At 37.3% G+C, this 27,530-nt stretch overlaps 3 protein-coding genes across 3 annotated transcripts in view; all 3 read right to left on the bottom strand.

The window, feature by feature from the left end:
- Positions 1–15,640, bottom strand: part of pcxa (pyruvate carboxylase a) — a 98,063-nt gene extending 82,423 nt beyond the window's left edge. Inside the window, exons 1-7 of the mRNA XM_056730899.1 lie at positions 15,259–15,640; positions 11,398–11,539; positions 10,397–10,581; positions 9,199–9,364; positions 8,319–8,464; positions 7,947–8,064; positions 7,234–7,385 (exon numbers count right to left, since the gene is read on the bottom strand). Of these exons, the coding sequence (XP_056586877.1) occupies positions 7,234–7,385; positions 7,947–8,064; positions 8,319–8,464; positions 9,199–9,364; positions 10,397–10,581; positions 11,398–11,539 (909 nt within the window). The 5' untranslated portion in view covers positions 15,259–15,640. The remainder of the gene's footprint in view (positions 1–7,233; positions 7,386–7,946; positions 8,065–8,318; positions 8,465–9,198; positions 9,365–10,396; positions 10,582–11,397; positions 11,540–15,258) is intronic.
- Positions 15,641–16,096: 456 nt separating this feature from the next.
- Positions 16,097–19,642, bottom strand: calm3b (calmodulin 3b (phosphorylase kinase, delta)). The gene is made up of 6 exons (XM_056731104.1): positions 19,295–19,642; positions 18,408–18,438; positions 18,174–18,317; positions 17,970–18,076; positions 17,732–17,867; positions 16,097–17,602 (listed from the first exon to the last, which is right to left on the bottom strand). The coding sequence occupies exons 1-6, from the start codon at positions 19,295–19,297 to the stop codon at positions 17,574–17,576; spliced, it is 450 nt and encodes a 149-aa protein (XP_056587082.1). The 5' UTR covers positions 19,298–19,642; the 3' UTR covers positions 16,097–17,573.
- Positions 19,643–20,457: 815 nt separating this feature from the next.
- slc3a2b (solute carrier family 3 member 2b) lies at positions 20,458–24,595 on the bottom strand. The gene is made up of 9 exons (XM_056730986.1): positions 24,472–24,595; positions 22,979–23,220; positions 22,702–22,892; positions 22,221–22,394; positions 22,024–22,118; positions 21,771–21,910; positions 21,386–21,695; positions 21,250–21,303; positions 20,458–21,109 (listed from the first exon to the last, which is right to left on the bottom strand). The coding sequence occupies exons 2-9, from the start codon at positions 23,188–23,190 to the stop codon at positions 20,762–20,764; spliced, it is 1,524 nt and encodes a 507-aa protein (XP_056586964.1). The 5' UTR covers positions 23,191–23,220; positions 24,472–24,595; the 3' UTR covers positions 20,458–20,761.
- Positions 24,596–27,530: the final 2,935 nt, after the last annotated feature.

The raw sequence follows: 27,530 nt of genomic DNA, 5'->3' as shown, positions 1-27,530 counted from the left end.
CTTAAGAGAACATATTTTAAAACGATACAAAATATATAATTTTCTTTGTTCATTGGTAAAAAATATATATTTGATAGTTTTGCAATCATCTAAACATTGTAGTTTTAGAATTATTATATGCATACGGAAGTCAAGTTATAGTCAAACTCAGCAGCTCTTGTAATACACAAAGTTTATTTACTGTGCATAATCATTTTAATGAAAACAACATGCAGAACAAAGAGGGGCACAGAGTCTGTGTAAACAGGCTTAAAATGAGATTCAGTGATATCAGCACCTGCCGGGTTGTGGATAACGGTCCACGCGAGCTACATCATCACTTACTGACATATCGTTCAGCTGACAATTTACATTCACAGTTTGTTGCATTTAAAGTTAGGCTTTATAATAAAGAAACAAAGCACTGAAGGTACAGGCACATGCGCTAGATAATTCTGCTTTTATTTTGGCCTATTTATTTATTTCGGCCGAAACTGATAATGCAATTTCGGCATTCAAAATTTTAGTGCATCACTAATTATGAGCACATTATGTGTCATTTTAGCACATTGTGTCATTCTCCCTGCACCTGAAATCAGTTTGAGTCATGAATAGTATGTACGAAACCTCAGTATGCAAAAACAATAGGCGACAAATATATACCGGATGGTCTACTGCTTCCGCCGACATTTGTGAGTGTGCATTGGATTGACACTACCAATTAAAATTCTAAAGTTAATCAACTAATAATAGAGGAAAACTAAGGCGGATGTCCGTTTTTCAAACGCAAGCACTGATAAATGAATTTCTAGTCACTAAATTATGATGCACTGATGTCTGAAATGATCATAATAAAAAAAAAACATTACTCTCTAATTTTGTTGCATGTAAAACAGTAGCTCTGAATATATAACACCTAACAAACGTCCACATAGAAAGGTAATACCTTTTTAAATACAGAGAACACAGAAACTATTCCTTTAAACTTTCACATTTGACACCTTCCTTCCAGCAAAATCTTAAACGGGGTTGATCTTCGCTATAAAGACAAAAGTACAGAAAGCAGATATTCTAACAGGATTATGGGATTCTGACTTCATTATGCAATCATTGAAGTTAAACAATATTATGTAAATGTCTGCATCTTCTGCTTGATGAAGACCATTTACATTCAAAGTCAACCTTTGCAGCATCGCAAGCAAACGGGAGAGTTATAACGGTAAATGTTGACTATGGGTCTGAAACCACATCAAGGCTGCGATCCCCAACCTGTGCTTCAAGCGCTCGGGGTAGAGCTGCTGTCTCCATGGCAACAGCTGCCATAAAACAAAAAAGATGCTAAAACAGAGGAGATGTTTTGTCATGTTAATTTCTCATCCTGACGCCTGACCGACCGCATAAAAAACCCTGTAACTGTAGCCACATCAATTCAAGCGGTACCCCAAGAACAACATTTCAACAAAATGTGTAACATAATTGGTACACAGAAATTATTTCTCACATATTTGTTGTTCCATGACAGCATGGTTACCCATTTAATAGGCGATTTACAAAGAAAAACCGATTACATGGGTTCAGCATTGACACGGAAAAGTTAAAAAAATAATATATATATATGAACTATTGTGAGAAGATCTGCTCTGGCAAACATAGCAGAAGCATTGACAGTCATTGCAGATGGATAGACCGACAGAAAGAAAGCAGTTCAGTACATGAGAATAAAACAGGAGCATGAAATAGCGATTGGCTTTGAAGGACAAGGGGAACAAAAAGGCATCTGACCATTTCTATTAACAAGGACATGGTTGAGACATCTCATAACTCTCTAGCATGCAGTTCATATTCTTAATGCCTTGCGCTAGAAACAGCACAGAACTTCTGCTAAAGGTCAGTTCAAGTCAAATCAAATTGTGTTTGTCTCCGCATGAAGAATGAGAAACATTATCACACCGTGGCATTTCCATCGCAGTGACGTACAGCCGTTACTTCTAATGGAGAAAAGCCTCTTACAAGTCACACACAGAGGAGATGGCGATTTTTTAAAGCTTTACGTTTATAATAATAAGTAAATAATTAAACAAAAATGTAACTATGCCTTTAAAAAGAGTGACGGAGAAGTTTCGTTAAGGTTACATGAAAGAGTCAAACGTGAGCGAAAAGTGGGATATATCCCGCTGGATATATCCCACTCGGCAACAGGAAATGAGATTGAGAGAAGCTTCAACCTTCTGAGGGATCATGTCAAAAGCCCAAATGAGGTTTTAATGCTTGGGCTGAGAAATCTGCAAGCCTGCCCATCTTCTCCATTTCCCTCGTCCATATGATAAAACAGATGGAGGAGAGATTTCAACACTCGCTTTGTTTCTTCATCACTCTCTTCCACCAGGTTTGCTTACTTCTTACTCGCATATGAAACACACAGTACTACTTACATCTCACTCGTTTTCTCCATCACTAGTTTTTGCAGCAGGCAGAAAACCTTTGCTTTCGTTATGCATGTAAATAAAAAGATTTCACATTGTTTAGATAATGACAAAAATGCTAAGCTAGGGGTTTGGTGCTGTATTTTGTTTGCAAGTAGGGATGTAACGATTCACTCAGCTTACAATGTGATACAATTCACGATACTGATCTCACGGTATGCTTTTTCAACAAGAAAAAAATTACAAGTCCCTTTATTATTTCTCAAATGCTGCACATTTCTTTGCAAAATAAAAATTCAGTTTATGTCAAATACCCCCCCAAAAAAAAAAATGTGCAAGACTTCCTCGGTGCTTTTCACATTTATTTTAAGAAATTTGAGCACATTCACGTCCGTAGGGTGTGAGTGCGTGAGTGAATGAGTGAGTGTGTGTGCCCTGCGATGGGTTGGCACTCCATCCAGGGTTTATCCTGCCTTGATGCCCGATGACTCCTGAGATAGGCGCAGGCTCCCCGTGACCCGAGGTAGTTCGGATAAGCGGTAGAAAATGGATGGATGGAAGCACATTCACGTTTTTCAAGCGTGCAGTAAACACAGCAGCGCGCCTGCTGTTCAAAACATGCATCGCGATTCAGTGAACTTCCGAATTTTATAGTCCCATATCATAAACGATTTTAACCGGCTTACGGTGAATCGTTACATCCTTATTTAATAATAATAATATGTTTTCTTTATATAGCGCCTTTCCAGGGCTCATGGACGCTTTACAAATGAAGCAAACAGTAGTACAAATAGAACAGAACACAGAGATAAAGTAAAAAAAAAAGTTTAACTTCGTTTATGAGAAATTACAATCAGAAAAAAAGTGAGTTTTGAATTCAGACAAGTTATTTGCACAGAAGCATGATCTTGGAAGTGAATTCCATAATTTGGGAGCAACAATACAAAATGATCTACCTCCTATGGAGGAGAGACGAGACTGGAGTCAGAAGACCGAAGTGAGACGGAGTATAAGGGAGGAGCAAGTCAATGAGAAATCGAGGAGCCAAACCATGCAGAAATTTTAAAGTTAGCAGGAGAATTTTAAATTTGAGTGCCAGTGCAGATCAGCCAAAATAGGGCTGATGTGGGCAGAATGTTTGGTGCGGCTGAGTATCCATGCAGCAGAGTTTTAAATGTACTGCAATTTGGCAATGGAGGTGGCGGGTAGTCCAATGAAAAGAGCATTACAGTAATCCAGACGTGATGAAACAAAAGCATGTATAACCGTTACTGCATCTTTTACACTAATGAATGATTGAAGCTGGGCAATACGACGGTGACTGATGATTGATGAGTTGATATGAGACTAAAAGGAGAGGGAGGAATCGAAAATGATACCAAGGTAACAGAATGAGACTGCCAGTGATGTTACAGACACAGTCAGAAGGAATTTTGGAAATAAGGGACGGTATTTATAAGTATTGTATGTGTGTTGAATTCAAGTGGAAGTGTGGTAGAAAACAGATACAGTAACAGATAAGAGTTTTTGATGCCTCATAGAGAATTTTTTAAATGATAGAAACTTAAGATCTACAATTGGCTGTATATTGAAATAACATGACTGTCTTCCATATTACTTGGAAGTTCTTGCACATACACTTGGGTAATTATTCCACGAATTGTCAGTAGGTTTATAAATAATGTGCAGTAAATGTCACGTTTGCGATTCGTCGTACTGAAGAAGAAGTTGTGTAATGGCACATGAGGCGTGTTTGAACATTTAACAAACATTGCAAAAAAATGCTGCTGAACCCCAAACCATGAAATGAATTTCCATTTAAAAGCCTCAACAAACAAACCAGTGTCTGACTTCATAGAAAGCAATCTCTAGTGTTGCCAAGGTAGCATATAAAAAGATCTTTACTGACTTTTATTTACAATGTGATGTTCTGCTGTGATCATACGACTTCATTTTTCTGTTCCTTAAAGCGCATAAAGTCATTTTATTATTAATGCAACAGAAGTATAGCAGTACATTGCACCCTGGTCATTTCAATTTCGCCAAGTATCACATATTGCCCTCTTGTGCCATTTTATCAACATAATTCATCATATTTTAGCTGTGGGAACAGTTTGCTGATGATGATTGATGTATATCGAGTCTTCAATTCAGTCTCATATTTGTCAACAATGTGGGTGATAGTGTAGAACAACTAGATGCGATTCCATAGGCATGTGTATAGTGTTAGTATATTTTGTTTGCATTTCAAGATATAAAACGTTCAAACATCGTACTATATCATTGGACATTTTTAATCCATTCAATGAAACTACTAATTGTTTCCCCCTAATGACAGGCGTCAGAAAAAAACTTTTCTGAATTTAAGACAGCCATTTCACCCATCTCCATGAAGAGGTCAGATTGTCAGTGCAGTTAAACATAAACAGTCAATCAATAAAGCTCTCTCTCTCTCTGTAGTACCACGATCACTCAATAATTCTACAGAACATTAAATGTACAACACATTGTCAGTAAGACTGAAGGTAGAGAACAGATGTGGAAAATTGGGATCAAAAATGAAAATTGGGCTTTATCACTGATTTTCTTGGGCTGTCAAACGATTAATCACATTTTGTGTAACATAATATCTGTCTGTATACTGTGTGCATATTCATTTTGTATTTATAAAGTTATTGGTAAATATAAACAACTACATGTGAATATTTCCTAAATATACATGTATGTGTGTGTGCGTTTACAAATACAAAATTAATATGCACAGTACAAAGACATACAGTACATTATGTAATCGCAAACTTTTATTCTGAATGCTGGTGTTTAGCAGGTTTTGAAGCAAAATTATTTAAGTAACGTATACTATGTGTGGAAAGCATTTACTCAACATCATAAACTCAATTTTGACAGAGGTGGTAATAGTATTTCGCAGACGACAAAGAAAATACAGCAGAATGTGGAGTGCTGCTTGTGGGTATCTATTTTACTTATGACCAAGTTCTTCAGCCAAAACACTTTAAACATATCTGCCAGATACTCCTGGAAGCTGTGTAAAGGTGTCCTTTTCAGACATGATGTAACAAATTCACAGGGACAAGGAATTTGTCTTTACATGCTGTATTTAAAACTGCTGCGCCAATCACAACACATTTAATGTTTAATCTTCAGTTATGAGAAGTGGGATCTGGGGCAAACAAAATGGCGGATTAGGTGGCACTACCAGGATGAGAAACCAAATAGACGGACAAAATGTTGCTGCATTTGTCACAGCTGTGTAGGACAATTCAGAATATTTGTATTTAATTTTTTCGCACTTAATCGTCTTGTGTCAGGTTTGGCGATGATGTAGTGCCAACCAATCAGATTGGAAACCGTAATTTTAGCACACTCTTGTCATTTTTGTGTCATATGCAACAGACGTGAACAGACTGTGGGTGAGAATATGGCATTGTCACCACCGCGAAAGATAAACAATTATTTGACATAGCCCTTCAAACTAAATATTAAAACTATTTCACACAGATATTCTTGTTCTTGGGGTCATTCAAGTCCTGCAAGCACCTAAGAGCCAAATTCAACCAAAGCAAACAAGTAACCGGGTCTGTTGTTTGTGTTACACTGTGAATCATTTGCTTGGCTTCGTTTGCCGTGCAGCTTCAGATCGATTCACACCTTTTGTAACCTGGAGCCAAAAATATCTGGCAAAAGAACACCACTTTCCTTCATCCATCTTCTGTAGATAAAATATTAAACATCACAATTGAGCTCAAGTTCAAACCTCCACAAAAGCCAGCACAAACTTTCCACATGTTTCCTCAGACTGGCACATCAGAAAAACTTAATTTACGCTTTTAGATTTAAGATTAAATTTACATCTGTTGATCAATAGAAGAAATTGATTGCTCTGAAGCAATTTTTTCATTCTTCCAAGGCAGATGTTTCAGTAACAGCTTGTTCTATCAAAAACATGCCGCTTGTGTTCCACACTAGCATATGTCTGTGCCGTGAAATGCATGAATGCAAAAATTTGATTATGGCTTTTATCAAGCTCAGAGTTGTCATATGGCACAACAGCGACTCCTACTGTATAATATATGGTACTGCTGCACCCAGACATACGGTTGCAGAACATTCCTACACATCTTCACATCTTTCATTTCTAAATGTATTTGGGCTCACAGACCGGAAATCACTCTGCCTTTCATTCCTGATTCCTTCCCTGCATCACTCATTCCCTGCATTTGATTCTCTCCTCCTCCTCTGGAGTGGGTGCTCTTCTGCATTCACATCAGATCCATCAGAGGACCAGGAGAAAATCATATGAAGTGAATGTTAAATAGCAAATCGGGATGCTCGAAGGGCCAGACTTCACACTAGGTATATCTCGCTACACATACATAACCTTCAAATGCCCTTTAAGGAAAAGTTCACCCAAAAATAAAAACTGTCATCATTTACTCCCCCTCCTGTCTTGCATAACCCGTATTCGCTTCTTCCTTCTGCAGAACACAATAGAAGACATTTTAAAGAATGCTGCTAACCAAACTACGGCTGACTTCTATTGCATGGACACAAAACCAATGCAAAGTCATTGGGTACGGCCGTTGTCCAGTTACCAGCATTCTTTAAAATATCTTCTTTTGTATTCATACATGTTTGAAAATTACAAGTGAATAAGTAATGACAGAATTTTCCTTATTTGCCGAACTAGCCCTTTAAGCGGTATCCCCAATATATAAATTCATGAATCCAAATTTCCAAATGTTACTTTTAACCTTCACATAAGGTTTGGAAAAAGCCAAAACAGCCATCGGTCAGATGTGTTCATTTGTACCTGTCGGGCGAGGTTAACAGAGTCGGCTGTCAGCCGGTCTCTGAGGTGCGGGTCAAGCTGCGAGGCCGGGGCGATCTCCACCACCTTCTGGTGTCTCCTCTGGATTGAACAGTCCCTCTCGTACAAGTGAATGACATTGCCGTATTTATCGCCTGCACACAAAGGACCAATCAACTCATTGAGTGTTACGCAGAAGTCTTAAAACCATCTGGTGCTGTAAACAAACCCATCTGGTAGCATTTCTCCAAAATATAATAAACAATCACATAACTGATCAATAAACACTATGCAAATGAGTCGACAACAAAGCATTGTGCCGTTCTGTTTACTGTCGAGAACAGTGCGTTTTATGTAAATATCCAAATATGCTTTAATTAAGTGCCAGACGATGTATTTATTTGCAACAAAAAAGTAATTTGCTGCTTGAGGTTTTTGGAGAGTGCTTATTTTCAATAATATTTGCAAACAAGTGTCGCATGCACAAACACATAGGAGTCACAAAATCTGTGTTTGCTAATGTTTTTATAAATCCAATGTTGACAAATCTAGATTATGAGGACGTGTATGCCCATAAAAGGATCTGCACAGCCGTTTGGCACTGCAAACATATAGTACAAGGCAAACAATGGGGAAACATGTAATATCTTAGTGTTGGACCACTGTTTGCCTTTAGAACAGCTTCAAAACAAACCAATGAAAACGTGCCCACTTACCCAGGATCTGCACTTCGATATGTCTGGGTTTCTCGATGTACTTCTCCACAAACAGAGCTCCATTGCCAAAGGCGGCCAGGGCCTCCGAGTACGCCCGATTATAGTTCTCCTCTAGTTCCTGATCAAACACCCGGCCACAAGGTCATCCAGTGCAAATATCCAGCACACCATTTCATACAGTAACAGTACTTGAACAGCAAAACTGAAGGGCAGTTATCTTTGGCATTAAGGTCAAAAGCAGCAATGGCCACACTTAAACAGTACACTTACTTAAAAACCCCGTTTTAGATTATTTTAAAGCACAAGACTCAAGAATGCCCCCCAGTAAGAACAAAAGAAAGGTTAAACACATTGTTCTTTGTATAATCTTACCTCATATTCCCTGACTACACGCATTCCACGGCCTCCACCCCCGTATGCAGCTTTAAAGATAATGGGGAAGCCACAAGTATTGGAGAACTCTTGAGCCTCCTGCAAAGACGATATGGGAGCTTGTGTTCCGGGTACCACTGGCACACCTGTAGAGAGTACACGCAATGAAATCATAAGAAAAAGACTAAATACATAAAGTTTATCCTCATAACTATCTTCAAGCAATCCCAGATGTTGATCTTGATATACGGCCACGTAGAGAGGATTCAGTCAGCAATGTGAAAGACTGACAGCATGACAAAACACATGAAAACTGTGATTATATTACAGGTTATCACTTAAATTATGTGTGAATTTTTCCTAAATACATGTATAAATGTTACTGTACAGATCACTGGTTTATAGTCACTTTTGAGGTACAGTATAAAACAAATCCAGAGCAAATCTTTGGTTATTTTAACCTGTTTATCCTGTTTTTATTATGCAAATACTGTAGAAATCTAAACATTGTTAGTAGTTCACAGGATGAAGTAAATATGATTGTTTTACCTAAACACATACTATGTAATACTAAAATTAAGAAAAAACGAAAATAATTGTAAAATGGTCTCAAATATTTTTCGCTGCTATATATTTGCTAAATAAGCTCAAATATGAATCTTTTTGTTACTAACAAACGTTTTGTTTGTGTATAGTTTTACTTAAGACATGCATTTACTCACTGGAGTTATTTAATTACTCGATCATTTTAACAATGGAAGGAGGGTTTATTTGTATAGATCTAGGATGGCATGATGGGTATTGTCATATATGGGTGAACAATCCCTTTAATGAAAGGATATAGATTAGAACCAAAATCTGATACATTAGTATTTTTTACCTGCACTAACTGCAATGGCACGGGCTTCGACTTTGTCTCCCATCTTACGCACCACCTCCGGGGTGGGGCCGATAAATCGCACCCCAGCATCGGTACATGCCTGGGCAAAATCTGCTCTTTCTGAAAGAAAGCCATAGCCTGGGTGAATGGCATCCACGTTGTTCTCCTGCCAGGCACAGATCGCAAAACATCACAATTCGGCACAACTGTTACCCTGTCACAATTAATATATTTTATATGTCATTTATTATTTAGAATGCTACCAATTGAAACATACTTATTTTACATTCATGCATTCAGCAGATGCTTTTATCCCAAGGGTTTTATGGTGCCTTCGAGGACACAACACATATTTTAATCAGTGTTTGCTTTGCCCTGGCAAACCTGGTGTTGCAACCTGCTCGACAAGCTTCAAGAACTAGTCTGCAGCTGTGCACTGCTGTACAATGACATTTGAGAACCTAAATTATACCATGGATGCTTTATTGTTTGCTTGGTTTTTGACCCGCATCGAAGGTTCACACACGTACTTTTCTAGGGCGAGTCATGACAAAGCATAAAGAATGTTTCGCAAGCACTTAACATAACATTGGGCCATTTAACACAAAACAGGCGTAGCGTTAAAAGAATAAAGCAGTTAATGCAATTATTCATTTACAATAAATAACCTACGGATTTGAGTGACTAGTCGTTATTTTAGCGGGTTTTAAAAGTTGTTTGTAGAGAACTTCTATGAATACACTTCCATCACTCTTTGGCAGCACTTGCTGTACCTTTTGTCAGAAGGCGTAATTATGTGCAATTATATCTCTATACAGAACTGTTTGCACGCTATCTGTCCAATCACTGCAGGATGTGTGTTTTACAGGTCATGGGATCCTAATCTCCAGTGTTTTACAGCACGAAGAATTGAAATAAACCATAAGGTAAAGATCACATGACCACACAACAGCCTTTTAACTCATATACAACATGAAACACAAACACAGAAATCTAAGCTACACAAACATGACTGCCCTGACTATTTCAATATGCAGAACATACAGACAACCTTTCCCCCATTTGACATGTAAAAAAACCATTGGCCTTTATTTCCTGCGTTATTTTTCTATTGTTATGTATCGTCATCCTCACAATAGTCTATTTTGACCACAGCCTTCACTGAACCCTTGCGGGTGTTAGAGCAGAGAGTCCTGACCTTGGCCACTTTGATGATGTCTGGTATATGCAGGTAGGCCGCTACTGGTGGCAGTCCCTTTCCAATCAGGTAAGCTTCATCTGCTTTTTGTCTGTGCATCTGACCCGTGTCTTGCTCGGAGTAGATAGCAACTGTGCGGATACCCAGCTCTGTGCATGCCCGAAACACCCGGATGGCAATCTCACCTGCAAAAAGCATTTTATACAGTAGGTCAATATACAGAACTGCTTCATCATTTATTCATGTGTTAGTTTACAATTCATCAAGGCTAAACTGAGGATGAAAAGTCACCAGACAGATTTTTTTTTTCCACACAGCATGGATACTGTCCACGGTCCTAAAACAAAATGTGACGGGACAATGACAAAAATACAATAAATACTATATTAAAAACTGTTCAAAACTGTTCATTGTCCCACATGCCACAATTCAAAATTATTTCTGATTTTAAAATGTACTATTTATAGGTATGTGTCAAGGTAAAATGAAAATTTCTATTTAATTCTGTGAACTATTAACAATATTTCTTCCAAATTTTAATTAAAAATCTTTTTTCTATTTGCATTTATTTGCAGAAAATGAAAACTGGAGAAACAGGTCGAATGAACAGAAAAGATTCTCTGTATATTTTCAGACCTCAAATACTGCAAATAAAGCTCCTATTCACTTTTAAGCAATACCACATTAATATTTGTACATGTATTTAGGAAAAGCTTAAATTCATTTTTTATGTGATAACAGTTTACAAAATACACAGTTTTCTTGTGCCTTGTCATCCTGTCAGTCTTTTACATTGCTGCTGGATGACTTTGTGTCACTCCAGAGGTTTGATTTTGTTGAAATTCAATAGACACTGGAGTAAAATGGCCACAACCTATCTAGAAATGCTGATTTAACGAAAATGTGGAATGGTCCTTAAATTTTCCATGGGTGTAAATTTTATAACATATACTTCACAGCATTCAGTATGCAAACTTTTTTGTATATAGTCAATGTCTCACCTCTGTTAGCTACCATGACCTTCTTGATGGGTCTGTACTCCAGCGTCTTAGGTGCTGTGTGGGCAGAGCAGGTCATACACCACACCCTCCTGATGGCCAAAAGGCCCAGTGTAGAGCGTTTTCCTCCCACCTGTAGCAGCATCTATAGAAAAGAGAGCAAAAGATAGTGAGCGGCTGCTGTAGTGATATCTGTTTAGCTTATCTACAGTTCAGGCAGTCTTTCAGAAGGAAAGGGCGCTACTGTTTCTGTGGATGATAAAAGGTCATTAACACTTTTGAAGAATTTAAATCACTGGTGTTTGCAGAGACTCTATATGGTTTATGGTATATTTTGGATGCAGACCAATATCTGCACAACTATTGACAGTTACCTATAGAATATTCTTTTGTTTTATTGTCTTTGTAATTTATTGTTTGTCATGCCTTTTCTATCCATGCTTTCTTGTGAAAAAAGTTAAACAAAAATGACTTGATAATTTATTTTGTTCTGCTGAACACAAAAGATAATTTGAAGAATGTGGCACTTCAGACTACCGTTGTAATTTTTCCTACTATGGTAGTCAATGGTGGCCAAGGACTGTTTGGATACAACTTAAACACAGAGAAAGATATTTGAAAGAATGCTTAACCAAACAAAGAAATCTATAAGGTTTGGAACGACTAGAGAATGAATTTTCATTTTTTGGTGAACTGTCCCTTTAATACAGGACCGTTCGTTCAGGCTATGTTATCAGTGTAGACATAAACCGTTTACATACAGTAAATAAAATGTAACAAATATTTAAATATCAAATCAGTAATGTTTATTTGATAACAGAAGAAAAGAAGAAAAAAAATCAGCTGACTGTGCTCTATCCAATACTTAATATTTAAACAAAATGGTTGAGATCAAGGACACAAATTCATGTGCAAAAATCATGCATGAACAAATATTCATAAGAACTTTCAAATGCGCCAGTCAAAAAAAGAAACCAAGGAAAAGACTACGCGAGAAGATAGTGGACCCTGGTTAGAAAAGCCTGGCCTTTGAGAAAAAAATGTGGCAAATCAAGCAGATCCACACAGGGCAACATATCAACATAAACAGGGTAAAGTAACCCAACAAGAATCTCAGCAGACTGCAGAGGCCTGTGGAAACACAAGACTACAAAGACACCTGAAACAACAAACCAACTCAGTGGGAGAACAGCGAACGATCATAGAGACTTAAAATGAAACGAACCACCCCATGAAGCTTCAAGGCTCTATGAGGAAAACACTCAAATCTGCCAATAATGAGATTACAGAGAAAAATACGGTTCGGTTGGAAAACAAAGACTCCCAGACAAAGGAGAACTGGTCCTCCACCCATGCAGGTGTCCTATTATCATTTCACCATTTTGCTGACATCAAATTCAGTACCGTGTACTGTAGATCCACTGATAAAGCAGGCCAATGCTACAAGCACCACTGCATGTATTAAATAGATTCATATTTAAAGTCAAGATGAACTCATACATATTGCTGTCCTTCTGAAACCTTGTATATCTATATTTTTTGATTTTTATTTTTGTCATCAGTCATTATTAGTCACCCCTTATGTTCGTCAATGGGTTTTGCAAAGATTTAACCAATAAAAAGTATTAAAAAGTGCTTGTTAACTTTACCAACACAGAATATAACCATTTAAAAAGTTCCTGAGAATACCAGGCCAAAAGAAAAACACACTACAACTACAAAATTGCCTCCGACTGAAGGTAATATTTCACTCCGGCTATTCTTTGGTCGCTGAAAGGGTTGTCTGTTTCTTACTTTGTGTACTGAATAAGACATGTCCCACTGCCAAAATAAAAACAATACAGTGACTGTGTCCTGACTGAAAGAGGCAACGTGAGACTGACACGTGAGCTCAGAAAAGGAGAGAACATTTGAAGCTTCTGTAATACAGGAACTTTTGTGCAACGTCACAGGACTCTGTAGAAAGTATGGATTGCATTCTACACGTGTACTCAAGCATGTGTAACAAAGTGAATAGTGCGATTTTGTAGAATAATGATCCATGAAAGTGACTAGTGGAATTTAGTAAACCATTTCTAAACTAGTTTTAGAGGTTTGCTGCCAAAGATTTGTGGTCTTTGCTCAAGAGAAGTAAGTCACTTACAAAGCTTTCCTTGTGCTTTAGGACACAGGGCTATTTGTGCATTTACATTACAAAACAAACACAACAAAAGCAAATAATGTTGCCTCTGGTTTTATTTAATCTGCGGAATCCGCATCTCATTACACTAAGAAACAATTCTCGGAAATTTTGTTCAGGTATATTAGGCCAATCAAACGTCTACACCCCCCTTGTTTTGGAATCCTTCCAATCCCAAAATGCATCCCAATCCATGTTTTCAAAACAGCTCACATTAGAATAGCTCATCTCAGAAATGAAAAGACACGTGTTAGGAGAATATCTTAATTCAACAAAACCGAACAAAAAAAATATACAAAAAAAGTTTATGGGGCTGTAAACATGATTCAAAATAAAAGGCATTGCCACTTTTAGCACCATGTTGCTGATGATGACGACATCCCATAGTTCATAGTGCACAAGTCATCAAGTTTTCAAGGATCATAAGTGTCATGTTATCTGGCACCTGCTGCTTCTCATAAAACACTTTCGGTATTAAATTATGGTGTACAATTACAAAAAATCTGAGTCAGGGGTGAACGTATAGCATTGTTAATAATAGTGAGCCTGAATAAGGAAGAGTTTTCAACTTTATTTCAGCGACAACAACATCAAAAATAACATGTAGTCTCCCAATTTAAATCATAAATACTAGAAGTAAAAAATAACTTGAAAAGAAAGCATTTTAATAGTTGAATTATAGGAAGCTAAACTTTGAACAGTTAAATTGTCTTTGTCGACAAACTATTGACACTGTTGTTTAGGCATAGACATTGCAAGTTGTGCCTTGAATGAACCAAACAATTCAAAGAGGGCTTTTTATCAGACATGTTTGGACACTGCTGAATCATAACCCCAACTAACAAGTTTGATAAAACAGGAGTTTCCTTTATAAATGAGGAAGCATTTAAATAACTTTGCAATAACCCAAGCAACACTATATTTAAAAAAGTCATTTGAGAGCATTAAATTCCATTTGGAAAAAATGTGAAATATGTGACATTTACGTTACTTAAAAATCTCCATGTTTTCAAGAATGACACACATCTGGATAAACTAGTAGACTGAGGTCTAGTGAGCTGCCTACCTTCACAGTCTTTCTGGTCACATTTGGAGGTGTTCCTAGTCAGTTTTAAAATATTTGGTTAATATCACGCTAGGAATGGATAGATGAACGGTAATGCATGACATCAACATCTGCTAACTTGAAGATGAACTTGCTGCGCAATGAATGACCCGGTTTTTCTTGACAACTGCTGCGTTGCCCTTTAATCGGATGTGTCAGTGAAGGTAATTTAGTTGAGTATTTGGTGGTGTGGGGCTGAATAGTTTTCAGGTCAATCGAGGGAGCCAACTCGATCATCATGGCAATGTGATTCATTCATTTGAATGGGGCTAGCAAGCAGAAGCAAACACGAGTGTAACGTGTTCCTACAACGCGTGTTGCACGACTTCGCAAACCGATTTTCGATCTATAATCATGCATTAATATTTAGTTAACGAGCCATAATTATCCGCTTATTAATATTGTGCACTTATTAGCAAGACTTCGTGCATGTTCAAAGCAGCTAGTAACTTATTCCCTTGTCAGACAAGATAATGTGCACATCACTTGTGCAATATGACACGCAGCTTGTGACAGTAGTGGCGATTAAAATACGCATATTTATTCGAATAACAGGTGAAATACAAGAATACAGTCTTACCTTTCTCTTGTCTCACGATAGTTGTGGTCTGGAGTCCAATCCTGCTCATCGAAAACGCAAGACGTAAAATGCGTACCTCTGTGAATGGTAAATGTACGCCGCGGGCGTAAATACGCAGGAAAGTAATCAGATGGACTAGGCCCGCAGTCACTTGTTCGACGTTTCGTCAACAGGACGATTCGTAATAGTAGCTACGGATCACTGGACACATTAAAATATTAACCAATGTGCTTTCAGCGTGTACATGCAAATGAATTGCTGTCATTTACATTTTGGCTTGTCCTGTACCGAACTGTTTGCACTTCGTTTACTATTTAGTACGTTTTTTTTCTTAAATCAACCCTTCTATGTACAGCTACACGATGGGCGTATGTCCTATAGCTGATATCCACCCGCTTCATCTGTCATTGATGTGATTGGTTGTCGGTGTAATTGGTGTCACACTATTTGTTCTGTCGGGTGTCAATCAGCATCATTTATCTACAAGTACGGCTATTGGTTAACTGTGGAAACGGTGCTTGGGTAATGTAGGCGGCTCAACCCAACATGATTACTGCTGCTTACCATATATGGACACCTTCATGAATTTCACCGTACTTGTTTTCACATTTGGGAGTTTTGAAAATGTTTTAACGTAATTTTAAATGTGTGGAACCATTCATACTTTTTTGAGGGTGGTGTTTTCTTAACCAAGCTGGCCATAAATACCAATGTGTGACTGATAAAATTACAGCAATACAAATTCAGTAAATGCACCCTTCTTAAACAATGTTTTTTTTAATAATAAACCCATGCAGGTTTACAGTAATAGACAACATCATGGACAAAAAGCAGGATGTAGTTTAGAAACAGGTCCAAGACGTTTATTTAGCAAGAAAACCAAAAGAGTTCTGCAATGGAATGCATAACCTTTCATTTTTTCCTATTTTTTCTTATGGACAGACAAGAGAGGAAAAAAGAACCAGACCATAAACTCGGATGCCAGGAAAAAAAACACAAAATACAATAAGTCATAAAAAACAACAGTAGAATAAATTAAGAACAGAGGCAGAGGATGCAATACTACCACCATATATCATTCTACCATTAAGCGCTGTTTGTTTAACTTGTTTAACTAAATTTTCTAAGAAATGTAGATGTCATACAAAGCGCCCATATTTGCAGGTTTTGTGGCCGCGTCCTAACTGAATGACAGTTATTATTCACTACCCTAGTTGCCACTGCATGGACACCGAATGTGACATTGTTCGTTTGAGGAAATGAGCTTACAATAATAATAAAAAAATGCAGGTGCTTTTTTTAGAATCGGCACACAGCTTTAACTTGATAGGTTTCCTTCCTAGACAGAAATGGTCCACTGATGTGGTGGGACACTAAGTGCTGCATCAAAATGTAAGACCATATATAAACTAATTTACATCTTCAGTAAAAACACAGACAGCGCTCAAACCAAACATTAAACCTCTCTACATCAGTCTCAAAAAAATAGGTGACATTTGCTTTGGGGTTGTAAAGTTTGTGAGGAAATGTCAAGCTGGAGGAAAGATGAAAGGCTTCCCCCCATGCTTCTCTATATTTTTAGTATATAAAGGAGGCAAACTAATGACATAATTGGTCCCCAATAAACCATATCCAGATTATTCTACGCTAAATTGTCTTTTTTATCGTACATATTAGTTATGCGGTCCCTAAAGAACAAGCCCTATACCAAAACGTAAACTTTACTGCATGGCTCCACTTAAATCCCACCACAAACACTCACTCAGACACACAACACAATCACACTAATACATGGAAGTTTGAGCCATTTTGTAATATAAAGCCCCTGATTATCCATGAATGGTTATTCACCAGACAGTTCTAAGACCACTGAGCAGAGGTTGCATGAAAAACATGCAGTTAAAGGAGTACTAGCAAGTTAGGAAAAGGCAAGCTGAGACAAACAAAAAAACACAGAAGCATGCCAAACCTAAATAAAGCATGCATTGCTATTGTCCATATAGTATGTCACAACTTTTAAAATATTGATACATGTGTTACACAGCTGTTATCATCACCATCATATATGCAAGATTTTAACTTTGATGTGCATATAAATATTTTCTTTAAAAAAAACATTGGAAGAAGTTTAAGGGAGATTCTGTCAATTGGGTTTAAAAAAAAAAGAAGCGGAGCAGAAGATTGAACAAACTAAGGGAAAGTAGAAGAGAGCAAAACCTAGTGGGGGGGGGATAACATTGTGAATGCTTGTTGAAGATTGACAGTGAGGGTGCTGCCCACTGTTTGGTCTATTGTACTCCTTTTGGTTTCCAGTTTTACTTTGCTGTCATCATCTGGACAAACTCTGTGAAAGACAAAAACAATCTAGGTATTATAATAAGCTTTTAGGCCTTGTTCTTATTTTCAATCTAGTAAAACCGTTCCTGACCATAAGATCAACATCAGCGTTCATAACAGTAATACGTGAAAATACCTTCATAGTTGACCTGGCCATCACCATCAATATCAGCCTCTCGAATCATCTCATCAACTTCCTCATCTGTGAGTTTCTCCCCCAGATTTGTCATAACATGACGGAGCTCGGCTGCACTGATATAACCATTACCATCCTGCAAAGCATTAGTCACTGCATAAGGAACAGTCTTTAAAAAAAAAAAAAAAAAAAAAAAAAAAAAAAAAAAGGGTGACGGGTATGTGAAAACGTTTTCCACCTTGTCAAAGACTCTGAATGCTTCCCTGATCTCCTCTTCACTATCTGTGTCCTTCATTTTTCTGGCCATCATAGTGAGGAATTCTGGGAAATCAATAGTTCCATTGCCTGAGTGGAAAACAATAACATATATAGAAGCATTTAGATAATGCAACATTAGATCTGTGGCATTCTTGAATCTGTAATGAGTCCTACACGTACGTACCATCAGCATCAACTTCATTTATCATATCTTGCAACTCAGCCTCTGTAGGGTTCTGGCCCAAAGACCGCATGACAGTCCCCAACTCTTTAGTAGTGATTGTGCCATCACCGTCTTTATCAAACAGTGAGAATGCCTCCTTGAATTCTAAAAAAAAGACAGAAAAGTTCAATTTTGTTTTATGTTTTGGCACTAAAACTTTTCTGAAAACAAGAGGTCAAGGCTCTTCTAACATACCAGCAATTTGCTCTTCTGTTAGCTGATCGGCCTGTAGGTCACATAAACGTACATAAGCAAATATTTCACAGATTATTTTAAATACATCATAGAGTAAATTTATTGTCACAATGAAATTAGTCTACTGGATTTTCTTAAAAATAAACAGAACGTAAAAATATCTACTGGTTTGTGTTTTCAAGTTTGATGATGTCATTCTTTAATACAACGCCCAATTCCATTGCTCTTTATCAATTACCAATTTAGCAAGTTTCGCATTGCAGTCATGGTCAAATTGTTTACTTTGTAAGTGACTTCACACATGCTGTCGTCTATATTACTACATAAATTAGATTGTTTTCATATTGCGGATTACTGTAAATTGTAGGCCGATTTGGCTAATAAGTGAGGACGTTGTAGATCAATACAATCGGGTTGTAATTTAACCACAACTCTAAGCTTTACTGGAGACGGAGTAGACTGTTTTTGGACAAAATGTTTTGGTTGTCTGTATCCAATAATGTAACGTAAATAAGTGCGCTCTGTATCTACTCACTACGATGGCTTTCACGCCGCTGACTACTAACGCTGAGATGAGGCAAGCTAGCTACAGGGAACAGTCAAGGATGTGCTAACGTTAGTTAGTCGAATAGTCAAAACCTCGCGGTCAATAAAACTATCAGAACCATCGCAAAATGTCGACGTTTGAAATATTATCATATATTTTTTATAAATTCGAGTGGCGTTAGCCTGAGAACTCGCGCGCTATTTCAATAGACTTACGGTTAGTTTGCGAAGAGCTAAGCTAACACTAGCCCATTCACACCTATCAGTTCACCCCGCATGCTTAGCCATTATTACGAAACATCCAAGTTACTAAGTTAAAATGTTATAAATGTATAACTTACCATTGTATTTAATAGCGAAATGAGTTACGTTTATGTGAAGTAAATGAACAACCAAGTGGTTTGTCTTCCTCCCGTGCGATTATCAAGTACCTCTTTCACTATCTGCTGCTGTGCGCCCAAATTTCAATATAAGTACGCCACGGTTATTCGGTCCAAAGTGGGACGTCGCACTCCTTGACAACAAATCTGTTACTATGGTCTTCCTCCGCCAAATTGTCAAAACGAATCAACTCGAACCCGCACGGTTAGACCGGTCCGTTGTCGTTTGTAGAAACCTATATACAGAGATATTTCGCTTGATGATTGTACAGTTTTATTTCGTATTAAAATATTTAAAATTCATTGCATTCTACGGTGGTTTATTCAAGTTTGAATGGATGGTCCGGAGAGTTTATATATAGAAGTCGGATGGCTCTCGTCAGCTGACCTGGGAAACGCCATCTGATTGGTTTTCAGCCACCTGCAATGCGTCAGGGAGTCCTCGAAGAGAGCGGTTCTTAAAGAGACAGTAGCAAAGAACTGAAATGTTCATGTAGTGCTGCAGAGAGTACAGCATTGAGTGCAACGTCTGCATTACAATCACTCGATTGTGTGGTTAAGACGTTGATTTTAATTATATTCTGGTGGAATAAATGCACAGTGAACAATAGTTTAAAGGAAAACGCACACCCGGAGATTAAATATGATTATACGAGCCCAAAACTTCTCGGTCAGGTTTATGGTCCCTTAGGGGTAATTGACCTAGAAAAGTGTTGGAGTTACAAGATAATAATGTAGAAACTTGTTTAATATGTATTAGGAGGAAAATTAACATTTTATGTCTGTTTTATGACTTTTTTATGCTCTTATCCAGTGTATTTTTAACTCTAGGCAGGTGAAGCACTCAACTGAACCTATTGTTCAGTACGGGGTTCATGACTCTGTAAAGGGTTAAAATAGCCAGGTACGAGTGCACCACATGCATAATGAACTGTCCTAAATAAAGAACTCATCAGTTGAGACACATGATATCATCCTTTGATGCAGACAATGAGAGCTGCTCCATTTTATGATGGGAGATTTTAATAATTTAACCACATCTCCGTTACATCTCATTATGTTGTCGACGTTTACGAACATTCAAGAGAGAACCCCTCTTTAAAGAATACAATGACAAACAATGATGAACTGCTACACTTAGTTTATTGTCCACAGCTTTCATTTTCATGCAACTTTTCACAAAAAGACAGCTTGCAGTTAAACAGTGAATACTTGGACTAACACCAAATCTTTAAAAGACTTAAAAAAAGGTTTTAAAACTAATTTAATCATCCTATAAAATGTTTCCCAAGTAACAGAACATTTTAAATTAGTAGTCATGCAGTGAATGTTTAAGCACAACCTGATGATGTACATCAGCGTTTAATAATTTCTAAATGACAACTAGTAGTTTTATCTGAATGCCAACTGCATCTTTACAATTTGTCTTTAAGGTGTGTAAGGAAACTTCAACATTAAACCCTGATTTGGCTTCAAATCAAATTTTGCCAGGTCAAGTATTTCACCATCTTCTGGTGTAGTTATAGTATTAAACACTACAGTAGCTTGCTCTGGAAGCTCTGCATGCTTCAACTGAAGAGAGACCGTTTCATTTTGCCAGTTGAGTGCAATAAGGTAGCGCTCATTCTGGTCCCATTTACGCACATAGGCCAACGCAGAGGGCGAGCTTAACAATTTGAAGTATTCTCCATGCTGCAGGGAGCGCTCCTTCATTCTTTTTTGACTCACGTCCTTGAAGAATTTATAGAATGAGCTCATCTCCTTCTCCTCATTGTTCTGTAAACCACAACATGACAGTAAAAATAAACTTCACCTCATTGTTCTATGAACCACAATATGATAATAAAAGTAAACCTCAAGCAGCTGCATTGTAACAATCCATCACATGAAACTGTGAATTTTAGATGCCCTCTTACCTCAGAAGTATTATTTGCTTCTTTCAGCCACACCATCTGTGGGGATTTGTTGAGCTATAAGGAAAGACACAATATTTTAATACCCCATTTCTTGAATTACTGTATTCTACATTCCCCCAAAATAAAAACGACTTACGTTATCTTCCAGTCCAATTTCATCACCATAATTAAAAACTGGTGTCCCAGGAAGGGTGAGCAGCAACAGTTGGTGCAACTTAACATGGGCTGCCCCCACAAGTGAAGCCAGGTGGCCGCTTACACGTTCACCAATGTTCCAAGCCAGCTTGGTCTGATTGTAATTTAAACACAGATGATCAACAGTCATGGCAATTCCTGGAGCAGATTTAGACCTCAAGGCACCAGACAGAAGCAGGTCCACAACAGTGCTGTTCAATATCTCATCTATGTCATGAGGGGATGTCTTATCCGTCACACCAATTAAGACCCTGGTAAAAAAAAACACATATTAAATAAGTCATATAACAAATTTTCATTAACAGTAAAAACAAAAGATTGCTCACTTTTTCGTTTCTCCCTCAGTCTGATTGCGGATAATGACATTTATATCATTCCAGCTGGATGGCGCTACAGTGGAAACTTCATCCACACCGTAAAAGAGAAATCCATCCACACCCATTTTCAACCAGTGGATCAAAGCAGACTACAACATGATAAACACTATTATTAGTTTCTGAATTAAAGTACATAAATCAAGTTACAAAAAAAAAAAAATGGGTCCCATCTGTGACCAACTGCTGACAGTCAAGCTCATACCTTGACTTGTATCGCCACATCATCAATTCTTTCCTTTTTGAACCAGGGCTTTTCGCCTTTATAGTTAGGGGTCAGGTCCAAAACCACAGAGATACCTAATAGTAAACAAAAAGATATTAAAGAAATGAAAAATATTACAATCATGATATATACCACGGTGTTGATTAATGACAAAATAGTGAGTTCAGAGTGCTCACTCCTTCTGTGGGCTTCGTGAATGACTGCTTTTAAACTCTCCAGAGTACCAGCCTCCTGAGAAATTGTATCCAGTTTCAGCTCTACAGAGTTATCAACTTCAGACACGTGGATAGGGCCTATGATCAGACCCTTCACCTTCAACTGATCCATTTCACTCATCTTTCCAGCCAGACCTGAGGACAACCAGTCAGAATAAAAACACTTACTGCATATGAATCACTTAACATACTACATAAATGTGACGTGTTTCTGCTGTTAACTTCCCATCTAGACAAACCTCACACTATTAAGTAAAAGTTCCCCTCCCACACTAAATTAATGTTGCTGAGTGTTTCAACATGTACAGAGTCTGACTGATAAAATAAAGATATCAGCAAGTTCGGACATCTCCATAAAATCCCTGAAATCCTTTAACTGTCCCTCCTTCCCACCAGCTTGTTTTTGCCCGATTTGATGCAAACCATAATGTTCCCTCCTTACCATCAAGGTCTGAAGACTTTGTGAAGGCTTTAAGATCTCCAATCTGGTAAAGCGGGCCATAGTTCCACCAGTTCATTTCAGGAATGGGCTTGCATCGAGGTGCTTGAACAATGATGGCAATAGCACCGGCCAACATGCCAATCCAACCAAGCCAGAACAGAATCAGAAGTGCCCAACGTACTCTAACCCACCTAAAGGAACAACGATTGCATATTAGCCATTTAGGTCAAACCAAGAGATTAACAAAAAGAGATTAAACAATATGAATTCTTCATACCCTGGTGTTCCAGCAACATTTAACAGTTCTTCTTTGGACAGACCAGTAAATTTTGTCTCCTCATCTGGAATCTTCACTTTGGCGACTCCATTCTTCTCGGATACAGGTGAGATGGCATCGTGATTTGCATTTCCCCCTGTCATGGGCTGCTTCTCCTGATCCACCTCATTGAGCTCAACGTCTTTCATGTCCACTTCAGTATTGTTGCTCATTATGGCGATGTATGCCGAATGTCTGCCTGCCTGGAAATCAGACCAGAAGACACAGCTGTGAAAACATCGCTGTCGCTGCAGGGCTGTGTCTGCAACCGCTCCCTATCTCCTATATTGTGCACTATATCGGGTGTCCGCCATTTTGTAGTGGTGTCCGAAACTACTTCATTCCCTATATTCGTTCACTCTATTTTACCCACAATCAACTCACATTCCCCATGATACAACACGCGAAGGCAGCATAATTAGAATCAGCATGATGAGAATGACCGTTAATGACACAAAAGCACGTTTATTCACTTAATTTGTTCTTGTTGACAGTTATTTTAGTGTTTTTGAGAATAAACAGATTAAATAAATGTTATAGACAGTGGTGCTTTATTTTCAAATATATGAAATACTTGTATTAAACGTTAAAGTAAATACACGTGGCAAACAGTTTTTTTGTATTCTTTATTAAAAAACTAATACGAAAACGTGATCAATAATGTGTAAATTCACGTTTACCATATGTTAAGCAATCCATGAAGCCACACACGTGTGACGTTAATATAAGCTTTATCTCGAATTTCAGCGACAGAAACGTTGCAGTCAGACGCAGGTTAATGACGTCAGTGTCTAGTGGTGTATGTCTAGTGTATAGTGGGCTCAAATGTCATTCGCTTTATAGTGATCGAGGAAACGGGTTCAGACACAGCAGAGGTCACCGCATGTAACTGAAGCAGATGCGCATGCGCAGAACAGGCAACAAGTTTCTACATTGCATCACCTATCATTAACGCTCAATGGTGATTAAAATGCACGCGCGGCAGTTGTATCGATGAATCGAATCACTCCAATGCTTTACCTGACCAAAATAGTTTATTTAAATAAACAAGGTAATCCAGATTAAACCTTCAATACCCTTAGACACAACAACAAAACGCCGAATGATGATGAACCATAATCATCGCATAACGATCATAGTCATTACAGGCCGAAATAAAAGCTTAAACAATAAAAAATGTGTTCGTTTAAGGCGAATTGTCAAAATGTATTGAATGAGGTTGTAAATTACATTGGTAACACGACATCAGAACTGTTAAACCGGATTGGTCCAGTTCAGCGGTCTTTTTCCATTATTCAGCCTCCCATTACGAGTTTAAACACGTTAAACAAGAAAAAACGATTTCAATGTAAAAATCTGCCCAATTAAACAACGAGTACGCAAAAGCATTATCTAAACTCACAATTAGAAAATTAAATACAAGGGAAAATTACTTAAAATACGACCAATCTTACCAATTAAATTGAAATAGGCAATGAATCTCCGTTTAGATTAACCTAAACCGAATCCGCTTCTCCTACTCGTCCTTGGCGGTAATTCACGATGTGTCAGGGATGCTGAAGGTTTTATATGACAAAGACGATCTTAGTCACATACGTCATTTACTGTACCGCCCACATTTAAGGAGGTACACTTATACACGCAATGAAATGAAATGTTCTATATTGTTGTTTATAACCCTGTCAATCGCGAAAATAATTTACTCAAGTGTTGTTATAAAGGTGCAATTTAACCAGGTGGAGTACAGTTCTCGATCACATAGGATATAACATTATTTGCGAACCCCAGCAGAATAAGCAGACCATCTAGATTTTTGACATATTTTGTTTTGCATTCTTAGCTTTAAGATATTATGAAAAGCTGCCAGTCCAGTTTTCTGGCATTTGAAAGATCCACCTTAAATGCACCACATTATTCTTTGACCCAGCCTCCTCCCTGTTGTTTTTGTGACTGTACAAGACCTCCATAAACAAGTTTGGGGGGTTGAGTTCCTCTCCTGGAAAGAGCTGGAACAGCATAATACACATAAGAGCTGGATTTTAAACTGTAAATAACATTTCAATGTAGATTGATTGGTGTTTTTTTACACCAGAATCTTTAGCCAGTTAAAACATAACCATTCTGAATGTAAAATACATATGATTTTTTAAGGAAATATTGTAACCACTGATTAAAAATATATAATGAGACCGCTGAATTTATAAATAGTTCATGCTCTTCAGTTTAGGCTAGTAAAAAGATTTACTGCGATTTACATTTTTTGGGGGGGAATTTTAAAGCGGGCGTAACACACAGGGTTTCTGCCAATCTTATATTAATCTTGTGTACCTATAGAGTAGTATTGCATACTTCGTATCTTCGAAGAGTATTTAGTGTGATCACACTTATGAAAGATAGATACAGCTTTATGATTGTTTCCAAAAACATACGGCGCTTGAGGGGGGTGGGTAGGCTGAACTAAAGCATGTGCGCACTTATTGCCAACAAAACACAGACATCAGTTTCAGTCACCGCAAGACAACACGTTTAACATTATAAAGAAGTCAGAATGCATGAAACACCGTTGCACGGCCGCTTTAAAACTGTGAATAAAGGAAATAGGCTACTCTTTAAATTAAGTAAATGTAAATTAAAAAAATTAAGTAAAGCTGTGATAACTCAATTATTTGATATTACAAATAAAATTGAGCAGATCTACTCAATTTTATTTGAGTTCAAGAAGAACACTTCAGATGAGTATCTGTGAGTCTTGGGATATCTCAGATCCAGTGTATAAGTGAGACCCAAAGAAAGAAAAGAAAGGGTCTGCTGTGATAGATTTTTATATTTTAATAGCCTCCTCTGCTAACTCCTCTTCTACAAAGACGGGTTGATCAGCAGAATCCTGTAGGCATATTGTAAAGATATAAAACAACACAAGCGTATATAAAAGATGTTAGAATAAATTTTGTTTGAATGAACAGAAATTATTATATGTTTTACTGAACTATCCCTTCAAGGAAAAATATCTTTAAATTGATACATTGAAGTAGAACACAAACACAGCACAGCTGTACGGTAAACTGTGCAGCATACAAGCAAGAAACCAAAAATTTACATTATAATAATAAAGAAAATAAGCTGAGAAAGTATGTTAAATCACACGAGAGGTTTAACTTAAATTCAGCTTCTCTAACAGTTTTTTTAAACGTATCATGTCTTTATTCATGTCACAGGCATCCTTATAATCCCATTTGCCTAAGTACTACGATCAAAGTTTTTCAATTTATATTGAAAAACTTTATATTGAATATTTAACTGCAAAGTTGCTTTTAGTACACAAGAATATAGAGTATTTGCAACTTGCTTGATATGATAAATACATTATTTAGAAATTTTGTCTAAAATAATTCAAAAATATTTTGTGTGTTCCACAAACTCAGAACCAGAAGTGGTCATAACCTGTTAGATGTAAAATCACTGCAGAAAGGAGCTCCTCCCTCCGTCTCAAATATCATGTAAACACACCAGAGCACATTGTGTCCCCTCATTCTCAGTATACTGTAAGAACACATTGTTCTGACTACTTCCTACAAGGATGAAAAGTTTAGCTTATTTTCTTTAACTCAACTAGGCCTACTGTTCATCATGAAAAAAAAACATTATCTCAACTTTACTTTTGTGCTAATGAAATCAATCAAAGGAGAACAAAACTTGAGAACAAACGCCAACATTTTTCTCTTTGATCATCTGTTCAATAATCATCCTGGGGTGAAAAGTCAATCAATGAGTCCTTGAGCTAACAAAGGAGTAGAATGTTTAAATATTAACCATTAAATTAAACTGTCATTTAAATCAATCAATTAAATTAATTTTAATCTGGGTTTGCAGTACGGCTAGAGAGCTACCTTCACCATCTGGCAGGATGTGGTGATGCTCTCATTCTTTTAAGGGCATGTAACATTTACAACCCAGATCTCATGGATTGATGTTGAGCAAAAGCTTGATGTTCTTATGGTTCTGCAGAATATAGTGTCACAACAAAAGTTGTAGGTATAGAGTTTTGAGAAATCATTAATATGTCACCACATAACCATATGCTTTTTATCACCAAGGTGAAGCAAGTTTTGAATGAGATCATGAAACTCAGAAGAGTTCACAGTTGTTTTAATTTTCTGTTATAGTTTTAATGTGATGACAATTCTTGTAAATGAGATTATGTTTTAGATGTCTTTGATCATAATCTAATATATAACACAGTTATATAAAGGCTTATTGAGAAGACATTTGGTGGCAAGTTGTAAATCTTTGTAGCAATATTAAAGTGGATGCATTTTTATCCCTCAACTTTTGGTGTTTTCTGCATAAAAAAGAGATAGTTCAGCAAAAAAGGAAAATTCTTTCATCATTTGCTCATCCTCATGTTATGTCAAATCTGTATCACTTTCTTCTGCAAGAATGTTGATGACCAAACAACATCCCTCTTTGACTTCCATTGTATGGACACCAGACCATAGAGACATTTCTTAAAATA

This window comes from Triplophysa dalaica, chromosome 19 (assembly GCF_015846415.1).
Source record: "Triplophysa dalaica isolate WHDGS20190420 chromosome 19, ASM1584641v1, whole genome shotgun sequence".
Lineage (NCBI taxonomy): Eukaryota > Metazoa > Chordata > Actinopteri > Cypriniformes > Nemacheilidae > Triplophysa > Triplophysa dalaica.
The sequence above is the reverse complement of the archived record's forward strand: the minus strand, read 5'-3'. Positions and strand labels throughout refer to the sequence as shown.